Raw genomic sequence first — 16,675 nt, 5'->3', positions numbered from 1 at the left:
TCAGTTTTTTTAATCAACACATTTTTAAACATTAGAATCAATTAGTAATGGTTTGTGACATTATCAAGGACACAATTTAATAATTTTTTTTTTAGATTTGATTTTTTGGTCACGAAAGAGGTAAAATTAAAGTCTAAAAGTTAAAGGTAAAAAATTTAGAAGTTTGCTAATAATTAGATTAGGAAAGAATAATTTTTATTATTCCACCTCTTGTGCAAGATTCCATGAATTTAATTTTTAAATAGAAAATATTGTTGTTAAACATAAAATTAGTGGGGTTTTTGGATATCTTAATAAATAGATGAATCAAATGAAAATATTTTTTCTGTAAGTCATTATTATTATTGTTATTAGTATATTTCCTTTAAATTCATATAAGTTGAGAGGAGTGCATCTGTAGCATGAAAAATATTTCTAGATACTTCTATTTAGCAAAATGCAAAATATAAATAAATTCTACTATAGTTAATAATTAACTGATTATACTCATGAGAAATATGCATTTTTGTGGAATGAGGGAATAAGAATTTGGTATTATAGAATTAAAGCCTTTTAGGACCCTACAACCCATCTATTCTTTTTATTTTAATTTGTAATTGCCCAATGTTGTACAGGTAGAAAAGGTCAAAATAGGGCCAGAACACATGTCCTTTTTTACTCCAGATAAATGTTCTTTTCACTGCACCATCCTGCATTTTCCCGAATATGGAAGAGATTAAAACCAGAGACATCATATGGTATAAAACAGAATAGGATGCAAAAGCTTACTTGTTAAGAGCTGGGTACACAAAGAATGGTGAGATGACCACTGCTCTCAAGGGACCCACATTTTAATGGGGGAGACAACACAAAGTTTTCTACCTCCAGTCAGTGTTCTCTTTCTTTTGTGCCATACAGTATCCATATTTATTTTTTATTATAATAATGAGAGTACTTACACTCCACCTAAGAATGGTTTTCTACTAAGGACCATGGTTTCTGCTCAGTCTTAAAGTTTTTCTTACCCAGTCAAATGAAACTCTACTTAGAGTAGAAGTTCACCTTTTTATAATTGGAAAACTTGAAGAGGGAGGTAGTTAATATAAACTGAGATTGAAGTTAGGGCCAGGTTGTGAAGATTGTGAAACATTTTAAAATATTTATTATTATTATTATTATAAATTATATTATTATTTAAATATTATAAAAATCTTATAAAGCTAAACATAAGAATGTGCATATACATATGTGTGTATATATCTGACACACGTGCACACACATGAAACAATAGAAAACTACTGGAGCTTAATGAGAAGGGGAAAGATATAATCATATCTGCAATGAAGGAAGATCACTTTACTTGAAATGTACAGAATGGATTACAGTGATAAGAGATTTCAATCAGGGATATCAATTGGAAAACTATTGTAAATATTTGGGCAAGAGAAGATAAGGGCCTTTAACTAAAATGGTAGTTGGAGATGAGAGATGAGAGATGTTATAGACGTATTAAGAGAGAAATATTTGATAACTGGTTACATATATAAGGTGAAAGAGAATAAGAAGTTGGGGAAAATGCTGAGCTTATAAAACTGGTAATTTAAAAGAGTGATAGTAACTCTAATTAAAATAGGTAATTTTGACAGAGGGATGAGTTGAGGGAGGGTAATAAATTCAATTTTTGACATGTTGAATTTAAAAGATCCCTAGGACCAATTTGAAACATCCAATAGATAATTGTTGTTTTAAGATTGAAGTTAGAGAGAGACTATCCCTAGATATTGATAGATAGATAGATAGATGATAGATAGATATGAGAGCTATCTGCATAATGATAAGAGTTAGAGTCAGGAGAATTGATGAGATTATCAAAAAAGACAGTACAGAGGAAAAAGATAAGAGGGCCTCTCACAGAACCTTAGGAACACTTAGTGTGTAAGAGTAGAGTAGAGATTAACCTAAAAAGGAAAAGAGAGCAATGGTACTTATACTCTGTGTGAAATGCTAATACCTGTCTATGAGCCCAAAGGCACACAGTATAATTTGTAGGAATAAGATTTGAATTCATTTTTCCTATTTAACCACACTGCCTAGATACTCACAGGGAGATTTTATTTTATCTCTAGCCTCATTCTTTATATTCATTGATTTAAAGAAGCAATTGACTTGTGCTGATTCTCAGAATTTGAAAGATCTTCCCTTATGGTGTTCAAAGCCTTTTCCAAACATTGTACCCTGAATTGAAACTCATCTCTCTTTAATACTTCCTGAAAGTCTTGAAGCTCCAACTTTTGGGCTGTCTTCTCTCTTTTATTTTTATTCATTCCTCTCTACTAATTTTAGTTTGCTTGAAGCAAATGTCTTATTTGTAATTGCTAACTTTCCTGCTAGGTAATGAAGATATTTTTTTTTTCCTTGAACTATTCTAGATGGACATCTTGCTCCTACCTCACATTTTCAGAGTTGATGTAGTTGTTGTTCAGTCATGTCTGACTCTTTGTGGGCCCATTTGGGGTCTTCTTGGTGTAGATAATAGAGTTTTTTTTGCCATTTCCTTCTATAATTCATTTTACAGATGAGGAAACTGAGGCAAACAGAGTTAAGTGACTTGCCTGGGGTTATATAGCTTCAAATCTGAAGACAAATTTTAACTCAGGAAGATGAAGCTTTCTAACTATAGGCTTGGCATTCTATCTAATGTGCCATGTAGTTGCCCTGAAGGCCTAAGACTTTCACATTTCTCTCAGCACTATGTTTTCTTCCAATGTGGCCTTCAGCCGTGATTTGATTTATAGTCCCACTGGTCTTCCTTAACTCCTGCTTATAAGGGACAGACAAACAGCTTAGGATCAGTGAATCCAAATATCTGGTCAAATCTCTCCTCTTCCCCTTTTATTTTACTTCTCAGGGCTCCTGACGCCAAGCTTATCCCCTTCCTGAAACTAGATTAGCCTACTTTTTTGCCCTCAGATTTTCATTAAGAAGAAAAATAAGCTTGAGCTTGTAAATGTGAATTAAAATTTTTCATCTTCTAATGAGAAGACAATTTATTTGGTTGATCATCTATATATAGTATTTTCAATGTTTATTTATAATTATTAAGAATATGAAAAATAAATCTGGTATTCCATTTATCTGGAGTTCAGTTTTCTGGTGAACTCAAATGTCCAAAAACAGGTTTGCAAACACAGAAGAATTTAAAAAGAAAAAAAGAAAAAAACTTATATAAAATTACACTTTGTTGAAGAATCATAGCAATATCCCTTTGATCTTCAAAATTTAGCCTGCTGAATCTTATCATTTTATGTTATCTCCTAAAGTTATACTACTTTAATGTTTGATTGTCTGGTTTCCTAGCCAGGACAATAGAGTGAAAGCAGAAAATTCAGAAATGATATCTGAAGGAGATTTACATAGGTCCTGAGGAAGGCATGGTGCTGCAGTAGAAAGAATGCTACTTCTGGTATTCTAAGACCAAAGTTCAAATCTCAACTGTGATATTTGTTACTTGTGGAACATTGCTCAAATTACTTCCCTGGGCTTAATTTCCTCATTTGTAACATGAGGGATATGTGTCCCCTGGGCATTTATCTAGCTCTGTATGTGTATAAAAGGATACAGAAAGGATTGTAACTTCAAGAAAAATGAGAAAACCAAAAAGTTGCAAAAATAAAATTCTCTCATATAATTTAGCATAATATGGTCTGAGAGATGTACTTTTACTCACTTCAATATTCTGTTAGGTCATCAGTGTATTATAATGTTCATCATGTATGATGGTTATAATGCTGACTCAAAATAGATTACATTTTGTTTAGTCAACTGTTTCATGTGATATATTTGCAACAACACCTAAAATTTCGATTTTTAAAGTAATAAGTTTCTGCATCCTAAATCTACTTCTAAGGAATGCCTCACTACCTGAATAATGCAGACAAATGATATATTCGTTATAGATTTAGAATTTTCTCTCATTTATTTTACAGATATAAAGAATTATAAAAATATGAAAAACCCACCCACTAAGATCTTTTTTTCTGTATTCCAAGATGATCATCTTTAGACAAGCCACAAACTTTATTGATGTATGTCCTTTTGGCATCAGATAAGATATTACAGAAAATCTTCATAATAGCAACACATAATAACAAAACAGAATATACATGCATACATATATATATATATACATTCATTCATATATTTATACTTGCTTCCCTATGATATTGAAAATTCTACCTTGCTAATTTATTCATAAGATAGTAAGATAATGTACAATGTCTGTGATGTGGCTGTTCTTTGATTGAACATTGCCCTCTTAATAGTATAGTTTTAATATTACTTTAATATTTCTTTAATGAAACTGTACCACAGAATCCTCAGCCTGATGATCTGGGGAGGCTTGAAATATTTTCAGTAGAGTCACTGACTTGGAAGATGCCATCTGGGTTCCTTTGCTCCAACATTTGGAAATTTACTCTGAGGTTCTCACCATATAATTTCATAGCTTTAGGATGTTTCTGGAGCCAATCAGACTATAACAGCCAGAGCCTGGTAATTCCTATAGAAGGCATGAGAGTCCCAGAGTCTTCTATCTTTAGCATCGAGGGTTCTTACAGCCATATACTGAGCTATGTGCATGCAAGTTATGAGTAACATTAATTTTTAATATAATTAATTATAATAAAACATTTTAAAAATCAAAAGAAGAACCTTATGAGTATTCATTGACATACCTGAAGTAATACTTCCAATCTAATTTCCTAACCTTTCAATAAGCATTTTACATTCCATTTCTTTCAAATCCTTCTATCTGTGAGATGATTGCATTTTGTTTCATGTTGTGCAAAATAAAGAAAACACAGGCATTTAAAAACAAGTATTTTTTTTTTTTTTGGTGACAAGTGAATTGGCAGGATATCAAGTCAAAAAGGGGGTTGTTTTTCTTTCCTAATAAATGGCAGCTATTGCATTTTCCTAAATATATCATAGAATTCAACATTGATAGTTTTATCTTTTTTTTTCCCATATACAAAACTATCAAAATAATGGTTTTTAGCTGTAGTTTTTTATAGCAGGATTTGTGTTACTCAGAGTAAAAACATTAACTTTCACTCCTGCCATATATAGTTATCAAATATATTGTAAATACTGTTTCACAGAGTGACAAAATGGGATCTCTAATAAAAGTAGAACATGCTATCTCCTGGGCTTATTTTTAGATAAATATGCTGTTAGATTTCTAGAAGTATGATAGAGATAGGTAATATCCATTGTTATGGAATAGTGGTATTCTATGTCTGTAAATACTTTGTACGAATCTAGCATTGAATTTGAAAGATCAGGAAAATAACATACCTGAGCTTCCCAAATTATACTGAAGTTCAACATATTAGAAATATTTCAAAGAAATACATTTAAATATGTAGAAGTGCATTTATGTCATGAAATTTTATATTCTCCCTGTAACAGAATAAAACTTTTAGAAATCCTTTAATCTACTTTAAACTGTCATAACTAATCATTATATTGTCTTCTTATGTTGATCAAGTCAAAAAGTTAAAACTTTATTTTATTAAGCATAAGGAAAAAGTACATTTATCTTTTTACTTCTTCTACCATTGTGTGATGGCACAAATCATTATGGAATAGTTCTATTGTCTTCCATTAGACTTTATAATTAGTTTGTAAAGTGGATTAAAGATTTTCCTGCCCAAGTCCTTTGGGAATTGACTAGTCACCTATACAGATGTGCTGTTTTCAGTAGAAATATACAAATCGAGCTTTAAATTAAAAAAAAAAAAAATGTTTGAAGCAAAATCAGAGTTCACCATTAAGTTAGATGTCTATAATTATCTACATTCTTTTCTCTTACTTGGACAACTTTTTATCATGCTAATTAGGGAGCCCAATTTTAAAGATCCAACAAAGATTCATTTACTCTCTTATATAAGATATAAGGAATGTTCTGTTTGCATGACTAAAATTAGATTAAAATCAAAGGAGGAGATCTCCTAAGGATTGATTAGTATAACTTGTACTTTTCCATGGTCTCTAACAATTAAAATAATTCCATTGATTAAATGAGATGGGAGTAACATAACTATCCCCCACCTGTATATCATGTCTGAAGTTTTAACTGTCATATTTATGTTCTGTTCCTCCATTGTATCCCTTACCTTAGCTCTAATATGTGTTAATGCATGTATATGTGACACTATGTGTACGTATACTTATTAACATTGTAAGATTATGCTAATAATGGATTCCAATTGCATGGCTCCTAAGACTCTTTAGCAGTAGGTTAGTGGCTGTTCTAGATCTTGCTATAACTTCTTCAAGCGATTGTCTTCCAAGTTCTGTTTGCCTCCAGAGAATCTCATTGATTAAGTTCTGTTGTATTTTTGCCAGTAGGTTATAGGTCAAATACCAGAGAAAGCAAATCTACAACTTTAACTGTGCCAGAACAGCAAAGAACAGCTCATCACCGCTCACGATCTGTATCTCCTCACCGTGGTGACGATCAGGGCAGGCCCCGTTCCCGGTTACCAAATGTGCCATTACAGAGGTAAGATTTGTCAAGGGTCTAATGTTTCTGAGAACAGAATTGTTAGTGCAATTAATGACTTGTACACATAAGAAAATATTATTTCAACATGTAAAATAATAAACAATAACAGTTCGTTAAATCAGGTAAAGTACCCAAGAGTTACCTTCTAAGTAGTTTTGTAAATGATAGCGGTATTCATTTATGCCCTGTCCTTTGAAATGCTCATCAGGGAACTCAAGTTCCCTTAAAAGGGAAAGAAGTTATGGTCAAAGTCCAATATGTGTTTCATTCTGTTTTCTGGTTACCCTTCCTTCTCTGAGGGGGCAATGATGAATAATAATGAGTCTGGGTAGAAGGCAAATTTTGAATTATTAAAATATCTAGGCGGTTCCATTCAAAGTTAATACTTTAAAACATTTTTTAAAAAAATAGTAAGGTACTTTATTATATATATTTACAGATATATATACACATATAGCACATATATGTGGAATACTATTTCATTTCTTCTAATTCTGAAATGCCATTATTTTGCCTCTTTATAGACAAGAAAAATTGCAAACTACTATTCACACATGAGTTTAAACCTTGAATTATATTTTTTGTTTAGATTTCAATGAAAACACTTTCTAGCAAGGTTGAAGAATTAAATCAATCATCAACCTTTCACTATAACATAAAAAAAATACTCACCATTATCAAGGAGCTTGTATTCTATTTGGGTAAACAATGAAACATATTACTCTTCTACTTTCTGACCCTTTCATTCTCTATTCTGTTATATTTGAGACCAGAGGGCCATAAATATAGTGGTGAAATGTAATTCAGAAGTAAAGTATCCTAATATTTTTATTTCACAAATAAAGTAAGGTCCAGAAAGTTAAAGACCGCACAGGAAATGAGTAGTAAAACCAGGATTCAAACCAAGGCCAAGATTTTAACATCAATTCCCTTCCCACTGTCCTTTGCAGCTTCCCTATGATGTATCTACTTCAGGAAAAGATCATCTCAGATCAAGGACTGCTTCATTTTGCTGGGCACATAGCATGCAATAAATATACGCCAAGCTAACAATATTGTTAATATGGTATACCAATGAGCATATCAGCCCACATGTCTGAAAAAATTTCATCCTTTTGCACTTAGTCTGCTCTGTTTAGAAAATTTAAACATTCAAAAATAAAGAAATGAAACAATGGAAGAAAAATCAAACTGTGTCAAATATGAATGTTTTATACATTTCTTAGGAGTTTAGATGAAATTCATCAAGTGAGAAGGTCACGTTCTCCAACCAGACACCATGATGCCTCCCGAAGTCCAGTTGATCTCCGATCCAGAGATGTGGATAGTCAATATTTATCAGAACAAGAAAGGTACTTGATTTATCTTTTATGGTATGGTTTATTTATATACACTAAAATGTCTTTAAATTCTTTAAATATTTGGGAGTAAAAATGTTGTCTAGCTAATAATTCTAGAAAACAAAACAAATATTTTTTTACAGATATTCCATTTAATATTTTCACTATTCAGTATTCTAGAATATGAACTTCTAGCAATTATAAGAAATATCCTGCTAATCATACTGTTGGCAACATGGGGGGGGGGGATTTTACTTATTCCTTACAAATTTCTAATTTCTGGTGCTTAAAAAATCTTAAATATCTATGTTTTCATTTTTGCATAAATAATACTTATTCAGGAAGTAACTTAAGTGCATTATCCAGCATTTTGTTCTTTTGGATCACATGTTTAAAATGAAGTGATTCTTAAGTCAAAATAGTGCTGTCACTTATATCAGAAATTAAATTTCCATAATTGCTTTACATTGAGATTTTGAATTATGTTGATCTTGAAATGATTTTTTTTCCCAAAAAAGCACTTTGGAAGTGAAAAATTAGATTCTCTCTTGCCCACAAAGGTAATTTACAGTCAATTCTATGGAAGCAAATTATTGCCACTTACACAGTAACACACACACACACACACACACACACACACACACTCCTATTTATTGTAGTTTCCCCTAATATAATGACTTATTTCCCATTCAATATGAAATCAATAGCTATGAATTCACAATATTGTTCAGAAACCAATTTTAGTTATATTATTCAGGTAGTTAAATACAATTCTTACAATAAAGAAGGATGGGATTTTTGTTTGTTTTTGTAAGACAAAAGAGATTCTGGACCTTTGTAGTGGTGTGAAAGGGAAACCTGTGAAAAGAAAGCTCCTCATTCTTTATATGATTTCTCACCTTCATGTCAAATTCTTGAGAGAAACAAGTATATGTCTTTGAAATTAGATATGTTCTGAACCAAAATGATGAGCCATCTTGCTTTGGGAAACTGTGGAATGTGGTTTATGACTTTTGTTCATCCTGTCTGAATCAAGGGCACTTATGATTCTCACCATTTCCCTTCCTATGATAGCTGAGCAAATCTAAAGCTAACATTTGATTGTGTTATAACACTACTGTGTTCAAACATCCATGGAAAATGTACACCATTGAGGTAGTGCTAAACCTTTTTTGGATGGAGGGGAATTAAATGTATTCATCAATGTTTAGAGGGTATAAGCATAAAGAATATACATTTGACAAATGGTTTAGCTTTCTGATCTTTCCTAGTTGCAATTTTCCTAGTCAATAGAATTGGGGTTTGTGGTTCTGGGGTGGATTAATTACATTTTTTTTCACTATCTTTCATTTCTATTCTTCCCCTCTCCTACATTCTTTTAGGTGAGAGATTGCTAGTATAAGAAGAATCTGAATTTATTTAACATTTGTTAATCCTTACATCATTACTGTCAGTAGTATTTCCTTAATTTTATAGTAGAAAGCAGACAACAAAAAAAGAACAATCCTAAATCCAACATGGATATGAGGAATGAGAAGTAACCAAGTACTCTTATAAATGAGATCTACCCAGGCATCATTAACTCAGTTATAGGTATTATGCTAAATTATCAGACAAGTGAAGAATAAAGTGGCATATTTATCAGTATATTCAACATAATCAATTTTTACTTGATAGTAGAAGATATTCTTATTCATCGGAATACATTTTTACTAATTATTAAGAAATGTAATAATGCTTTGAGTTTGCAGTGCTGCTGTGAAAGAAAGAAAGAAAGAAAGAAAGAAAGAAAGAAAGAAAGAAAGAAGGAAGGAAAGAAGGAAGGAAAGAAAGCTGGTATATTCTGAATTTTAGAAAACTGGAGTTTCAATACTCCTTTTTTATTGAAAAGGCCAAATTTATAAGTGCTGTAAAAAGTAATAATTCATCTTGTTAAAATCCTAGTAAATGTTCATGGTTTTTCCGTTTTGGAAACAATATTTTACAAAATATGCAATTAAGTGACAAACTGATAGGATTTAAAATGTTGAATTTATAGTTCATGGTTTAAATTTTTAAATATTGTCATTTTTATTATTATTATTTTTTTGGTTTAACATTCACAAGCAAATATACCAGTGCAGACTATCTGGTTTCTTCCCCTCCTTTTTTATGTTTCCATTGTCATATCATTGGCATACCCCCATGTCATTTAATGCCACATTATCTGTGTCTGTTTCACTCATCCCTCATCCTGTCTGTGCAGTGAGCTTCTTATGCTGCCCAGAGCAAAACGAGGACGAAGTGCAGAGTGCCTACATACGACCAGGTAAATATAGGGATTTGGTAACCATGGCTCTTTGTGATTAGATTCTTTATATCTTATCTACCTCTTTAACACCTTAATTCATATTATTGCAGATAGATAAATAATTTTCCAAACTCTGATTCATCTTAATGTTCCAAATATATTCTCAATCACTTATTAGGCAGAGTTTTTGGTTTCCTTGTAATAAAAAGCCAGAGACTGCTAAATCCCTTTACAACTGTTATTACAACTGCAGTAAAACATACTAAATAATCTTGTGAGATATATTGCCTTTCTAGTCACTGGAGAAATGGTATCCAATGCATGGCAATATGATTATGTCTTTATGAACGTCTTTTATGCTGCTTGGCTTTTGAATTTAATTTAAAAATATGTTCCTATTTTTGTTTTGTTTATTTTCAATGAACCTGTCCTTTCCATTATTTTTCTCTTCTTTTGAGTTTATAGACAAGCCATTTAAGTTCTTTGGGCTTCAGTTTCTTCATCTGAAAATTGAAGGATCAAGTGAGAACTTCCCTAACATCTCTATCAGCTTTGAAATTCCATAGTTACACATTTCAATGTTCACTTATATGCTTATTTAAAGATGAGGAAACTGAAATCCACAGAAGGAAAATAATATTTAACTCTAAATTAAAGTTTAAGATCTAATATTTAATTCTTGGTCTGATAGCCATAATATAAATGACACTGACCTCCCTCACAAATTTCCATTAAATACATTTCTCCAAAAGTTTATTAAGAGAATGTAGAGATGAAAAAATTGAATGTGTATAGAACTAGGCATTACTAGTCTTATTTACAAGAAGCTATCACAAAATTCACTGTTGACAGATTAATTATACAGATGTATATCATTTTAAATTTTAAACTTTTTTCTTTTAACCTCATTCTAAATAAAAAAAAAAGTTAGCTAAAGTTATTCAATCATTAGGGAGATATAAAAAGGAACTTAAGATTTAATGCATAGGGGACAAACCCCAAAATTGTTTAACTAAAAAATTCCATATTCTTATGTGTCTTCTTTTCTATAACTGATATTTTAATTAATGTAGTTTACTATTTTAATAGTAAAGACATATAAAAATCAAAAAATTTTCTTACATGAACATTAATTTACCTATTAATAATGTGGTATTATTAGACTAAATATAATAATTAGATCTTTCTGCATTTCTTAATTTGAAAGCAAATAAATTCAAAGTACAAGGTGTTTTGAGTTACATTATAACATATTGTTTTTAAAATCATTGTCTTGAAAATTCTTTAAAATTCTCTGATATTAGACATCAGTAATAAGTTAATTTTATATTTCCTAAATTTTAGTTTGTAGGTACATGTACACACACACACACAATATATATATATATATATATATATATATATATATATATTCATTCATATACATATACACATGATGCCCACACACCATATTTAAAATATGGTTAATTTTGTACTTTGGAGAATCATGCTTTCATCTTCTCCCTATCAGGGCTGCTAGAAGATACTGTAGTGAAGCCTATGTGACCAAAAATTGAACACAACAAGAAAAAATAAAAAAGAAACCACAACCAGTATCTACTTTTCCCTTTATTGGCCATCTGTTTTTCAATGACAGCAAAATACTTCAACAATACATACATTCTCATGTTAGTCCCAAACATTCAAAAATCCCATTTCTTCTTCATATTTAAATTGCTGGAACTGTGAGGAAGCAATGACATATATTTGTGTGCCTGTATACACACATTCCTATGCCCATGCACACTGTTCATAAAAGTATGCATTCAAGATCTTTTCCATGTATACTGGAAATACATGCTTTATATAAATATATATGATATACACAACTAATATGTAAAATGCAATTAATATTCAAACATATATGTATGCATGTACATACATACAAAAGATAGATGCCTATTTTTTTATTTAACTTGGCTTTCACATGTAAATTTCCCTCTTTTCTTTAATCTTATCCCCTTGACCATTTCTTTCATCATCCTTTGAATAGTACTTTTGACTTTTATGAACACCACCTTGGCAAGAAGAAATAAACACATAAAAAATCTGAATACTTCAATTACCCCTCCATCAATGAACATTTACTTTTATAAGTGTATTACTACTATTAAAATAATATTTAAAAGAGTATTTTATATTAAGAATAAAAATAATTTATATATTAACCTGATTGACAAATCTATATTAATTTGAAGGAATAAATTATTCATTTAAACATTTACAATAAACTAATCTTAAGGTCTTAGCATAATGATTACTGAATTTGAACATTTAAATGCTTTTAGGTTATCTCTTGGGGAACCTGCAGGATGGGTTGGAAAGGGAAAGAAAAAGAATACTGTAAAAAACATCTTCATGAATAACATAACAATTCTATAAAAAATGAATATTATTTCTTAAAACTCTAGTAAAAATTGCTTCACATGTATTTTTCTGTTTCCTACTTGTTTATGTGTTACGCCATTACAGACATTCTGTTAGGCACTATAAAACTTTGCCATCCAAGATGCCTTTAATAGAGAATGGCAGTCATTGGAATATTCACAGGTAAGAGACATAACAGCGGTTTCACTCTTTCACACAAGTCCTCTTAATAAGGAAGTATAAATTCTAATAAGACTAAAATATAATGCATTAAAATTCTCTATTAAAATTTTATCCATAAAATAAACATATAGAAGTTTAAACCAGAATTACATAAAGCTATGCAGCTAGCACTGACTAGAATCATCCTGTGACTAAAATCTACCTAAATATCCAAATCCTAGTTGCCTCTTTTCTTTTCTGTAATTTATTTGATGTGTTTGTGTCATGTTTTTGTTCCTGAATATAGGACTGATTTTTTTTTCTTTTAAATCATTTTAATTTATGAAGCTCAGCTCTGCCTGCATGTGCTAAGATCCAATCAATGGTTAGACAGGATATTTCTCTTCTTGATGATTGTTTTAATACACAAGAATTGAGATTTCCTGAAATATTGGATAAGTAAGAGGAAGTGGAAGTGTCTTTTTCTTTGTAAGTCCAACAAGATTTGGTATATTCTAACAAGTCCAATAGTTCTAGTTCAGTTGTAAAGTGATTTCTCCTCTGATGTCCTTCATTTTGTTTTGGTGTGGCATTGTTTATTAGTAATGAAGTTGTAGACATTTTGTCTTAGTGCTTCCTGTTGCGAATTTTCCATGAGGAAGTATTGTTTATTCTCATTTTCAGTCTGAAAAACTTTTTTTTAAAACAATTATGCAAAACAGTCAAGCATAATCTTTGTTTAGTTTTATTTTCTAAACAAATTTTTGCCTGTCATCCAGTCAGCTCTTTTACATCTTTATTAATTGAATCATGACGATTCTACATCTTATATGAAGAGAACATTATTTTATGATTTACTATCTAACATGGTATTCTTTTCTTTGTTTTCTTTTTTCTTTCTCTTCTACCATTGGATGCAATGCACTGGCACTAGTGAACTACAGCCCTCCCTTGACAGGGCTAGGAGTGCTAGTACCAACTGCTTGAGACCAGATACTAGTTTGCATTCACCAGAACGAGAAAGGTATAAAATAAAGATTTTTTTTCTTTTCTTGTCATCTGTACTGGTGATTTTAAAATCAAATGATTTCGTTCAAAGTGAAGCTTTTACATGTCTGTTTACTCATGTCTGCTTTGATACCTGTCAACACTTCTTCATCCCATATAAGTAGAGATATATGTAGTGGTGCCAATGCATATATTTCTCTATAGATGTCACTGCAAAAATGATGTGATGCAATTTGTAAATGCTTCTGCCTGCTGCTTCCCTTTTTCATTTCAATCCAATGGTTTCATTTACAATGACACTCAGGTAGCCTTCATTATGCTGATACCATGGCTGGGCCAAATAAGTTATCTGAAGAGAATTATAACATGAAAGATAAAAATCTAGAACCCTAAACCCTTGATTTAAAATATACTTTTTATATATTTACATGGTCATATTTAGCTAACCCATCAACTTCAATTTGAGCTTTTACTATGTGGCATTAGGTTATAAAGCTAAATGTAGATTTTTCTGGAAAATATTATATGAATAGATTTTTCAAATCTTTTTTTTTTTTGCTAAAAAGTATTACTTGACCAATTAGTAAATTAGATTTTTCCAAATCCATTTAATAATGTTTATGAGGTTGTTTACATCAGCATATTTAATATTTTCATATTAAAAGTAAATCCCAATGTTTTATCAAACTTGATAGTGAGTTTTACCAATTTGTGCATAAAAATTCATCAAGCATTCATTAATTGGGGAGTCATCTTTAAAGCAGTGGTAGGTGAGCCCATGATAGTGAATCAGCTTGCCAAGAGAAAGATAGAAGAGGGTAGAGAAAATAAAGATGGTATAAAGGGAATTGTTATGTTCAATTAATTCAGTTATGCCCAACCATTAGTGACCCCATTTGGGGTTTTCTTGGCATAGATACTAAAGTGGTCTGCCATTTCCTTTTCCTTTTAGATGAGGAAACTGAGATAAACAGGGTTAAGTGACTTGTCCAGGATCACACAAATAGGAAGATGAATCTTCCTGACTCTAGATCTGGCCCATTATGCACTTTACCACCTCAATGCCCTAGTATAAAGGAAGAATTAATGACAGAATACTAAAGAATGGTCACCATACATAGTAAGAAAAAGGAGCCAAGAAGCCAAAAATAAGGAATGAGACAAAGTAGAGAAGAAAAATCAGGGTAGTGTGGTGTTTCTTTAAAAAAGGTTGAAGTTTGACAGAACCTGTAAAAAAGAGTCAAATATCATTTTATATAGGGCAAAAAATATGAATTTGGCTCATCTTCTCACCCCTATTATGCAATTATAATAGCTACAGGTTTTTTCAGGTGATAGTACTGTTGGTTGTAGCTTTTGAAAAGAAAGGAATTTGGGAACCAGATAATAGATTTTAGAGCTGTAAGGGATCTTAAGAAGATGTCATCTAATTCTGTTATTTTGTGGAATAATCAATCTATCTATTGAAAAGAATGTATTAAGTTCCTACTATGATATAGGCACTTTGCTAGACACCAACTAGGCAGATACAAAGAATGAAATAATCCTTGCTCACAAGGTGCTTATATTCCAATAAGAGAACTAATAAGTAGATAAATATGTACTGATTAAATATATACAGAATATTGTAATGACCGGGCTAGCTTTCTGGAGGTTCTTAGGGCTTTGTCTCAGCAGGATAGTCACCCAAGGATGGTCAGGAAGAGAGTCTGAAGTCTTTATTCTCTCCTTCACAGTCTGTTACAGTCTGACTCCTTCACAGTCAGTTCATTCTGACTGACTGTGTCCCAAGTTCTCTCAGCCCTTAAATACCCTATTACAATTACATCATTACAGCATACTGAGTATGGGTTAACTAGAGAACCATTACATCACTATACTAAGTAGAAAGTATATGTAAACTGTTGGAATCCTAGTGTCAACTCAACTTGAAACAAGGTAAAAACTCAAGAGAAATGTCAGAATCCTAGTGTTAATTCAATGGAATTGAACAATGCTTATTGGTTCACATCTTAGAGTGAATCCTTACAAGGTGATAAGTTGCTAATACTGATAGACAATAATGCTTGTGTTCACACCTTTAGAGAGCTCTTATAAGCAAGAAGTATTTAAGTACTCATTGGAGTTCACGAGTTTGGGAGATTTCAGGGTTTAGTATGAGGTATCTGAATTCACACCTCCCTTGAAGTTCTTAGGGTCAGAGAGCACTCTGGGAGATAACCCATAATCCCATTCTCTCAGAGGAGGAGTTAACCTTTGGGAGATCATATATAGAGAGGAAGCTCTTAGAGCTTCAAGAGAGTTACTTTGGAACATTGGCTGGGGTTGGAGAGGAGCATTCTGGGAGGAAGCCCACAAGCCCTCTCTCTGAGGCAAGAGAGATTCATTGCATCTTCCACCTTCATGCTGGCTGGAGGCTGAAGAAAGCAGAGGCAGAAGCAAAGGACAAAGCTGCAAGAGCTCTTAGAACCAAGCAGAAAGATAGGCCTCCAAGAAAACTAACAGGACTATATTGGAGACAATAAAAGATCTGAACTTTTATCAGCTGGCTGCATTTGGGTGATTATTACTTGTAACTGAAACTAAGGCTGCCTCCAGAAAACCACCCCAAGAAACCTGCTTTCTCCCAGAGAACCATCACTATTTTAAAGAAGAAAAAATACCACAATATATTTAAAGGAAAAATGAGCTTAATGTAATGGAGATTCTCAGTTTATATATAATCCACTTTTTCTGTTTTCCTTTGTATGTGGAAATACTAATTTTATTTGGTATTTGTAAAGTTTAGAATTTTTTTAAATAGTAAGCTAGAGAATCATTATCTCATCACAGAGTTAACACCTTGTTGTAGGTATCCTTGTTTCAAGTATACTTTTCCAGAGTTCTGGCCCTCTACAGAATATATACAAAATAGTTAAATAA

The 16,675-nt window shown here is 31.6% G+C and overlaps 1 protein-coding gene across 24 annotated transcripts in view; it reads left to right on the top strand.

The window, feature by feature from the left end:
• RIMS1 (regulating synaptic membrane exocytosis 1) overlaps window positions 1-16,675 on the top strand; it is a 695,397-nt gene that overhangs the window by 489,657 nt on the left and 189,065 nt on the right. For 7 of the 24 annotated variants that reach the window (XM_031964658.1, XM_031964628.1, XM_031964646.1 and 4 more), the window contains 5 exons: window positions 6,388-6,544; window positions 7,774-7,899; window positions 10,133-10,195; window positions 12,689-12,766; window positions 13,680-13,769. In XM_031964658.1, the coding sequence (XP_031820518.1) occupies window positions 6,388-6,544; window positions 7,774-7,899; window positions 10,133-10,195; window positions 12,689-12,766; window positions 13,680-13,769 (514 nt within the window). Of the gene's footprint in view, window positions 1-6,387; window positions 6,545-7,773; window positions 7,900-10,132; window positions 10,196-12,688; window positions 12,767-13,093; window positions 13,205-13,679; window positions 13,770-16,675 lie in introns of all 24 variants that reach the window. The other 17 variants (XM_031964641.1, XM_031964634.1, XM_031964633.1 and 14 more) reach the window with 5 other exon arrangements.

Source organism: Sarcophilus harrisii, chromosome 4 (assembly GCF_902635505.1).
Source record: "Sarcophilus harrisii chromosome 4, mSarHar1.11, whole genome shotgun sequence".
In the NCBI taxonomy this organism is placed as follows: Eukaryota; Metazoa; Chordata; class Mammalia; order Dasyuromorphia; family Dasyuridae; genus Sarcophilus; species Sarcophilus harrisii.
The sequence above is the reverse complement of the archived record's forward strand: the minus strand, read 5'-3'. Positions and strand labels throughout refer to the sequence as shown.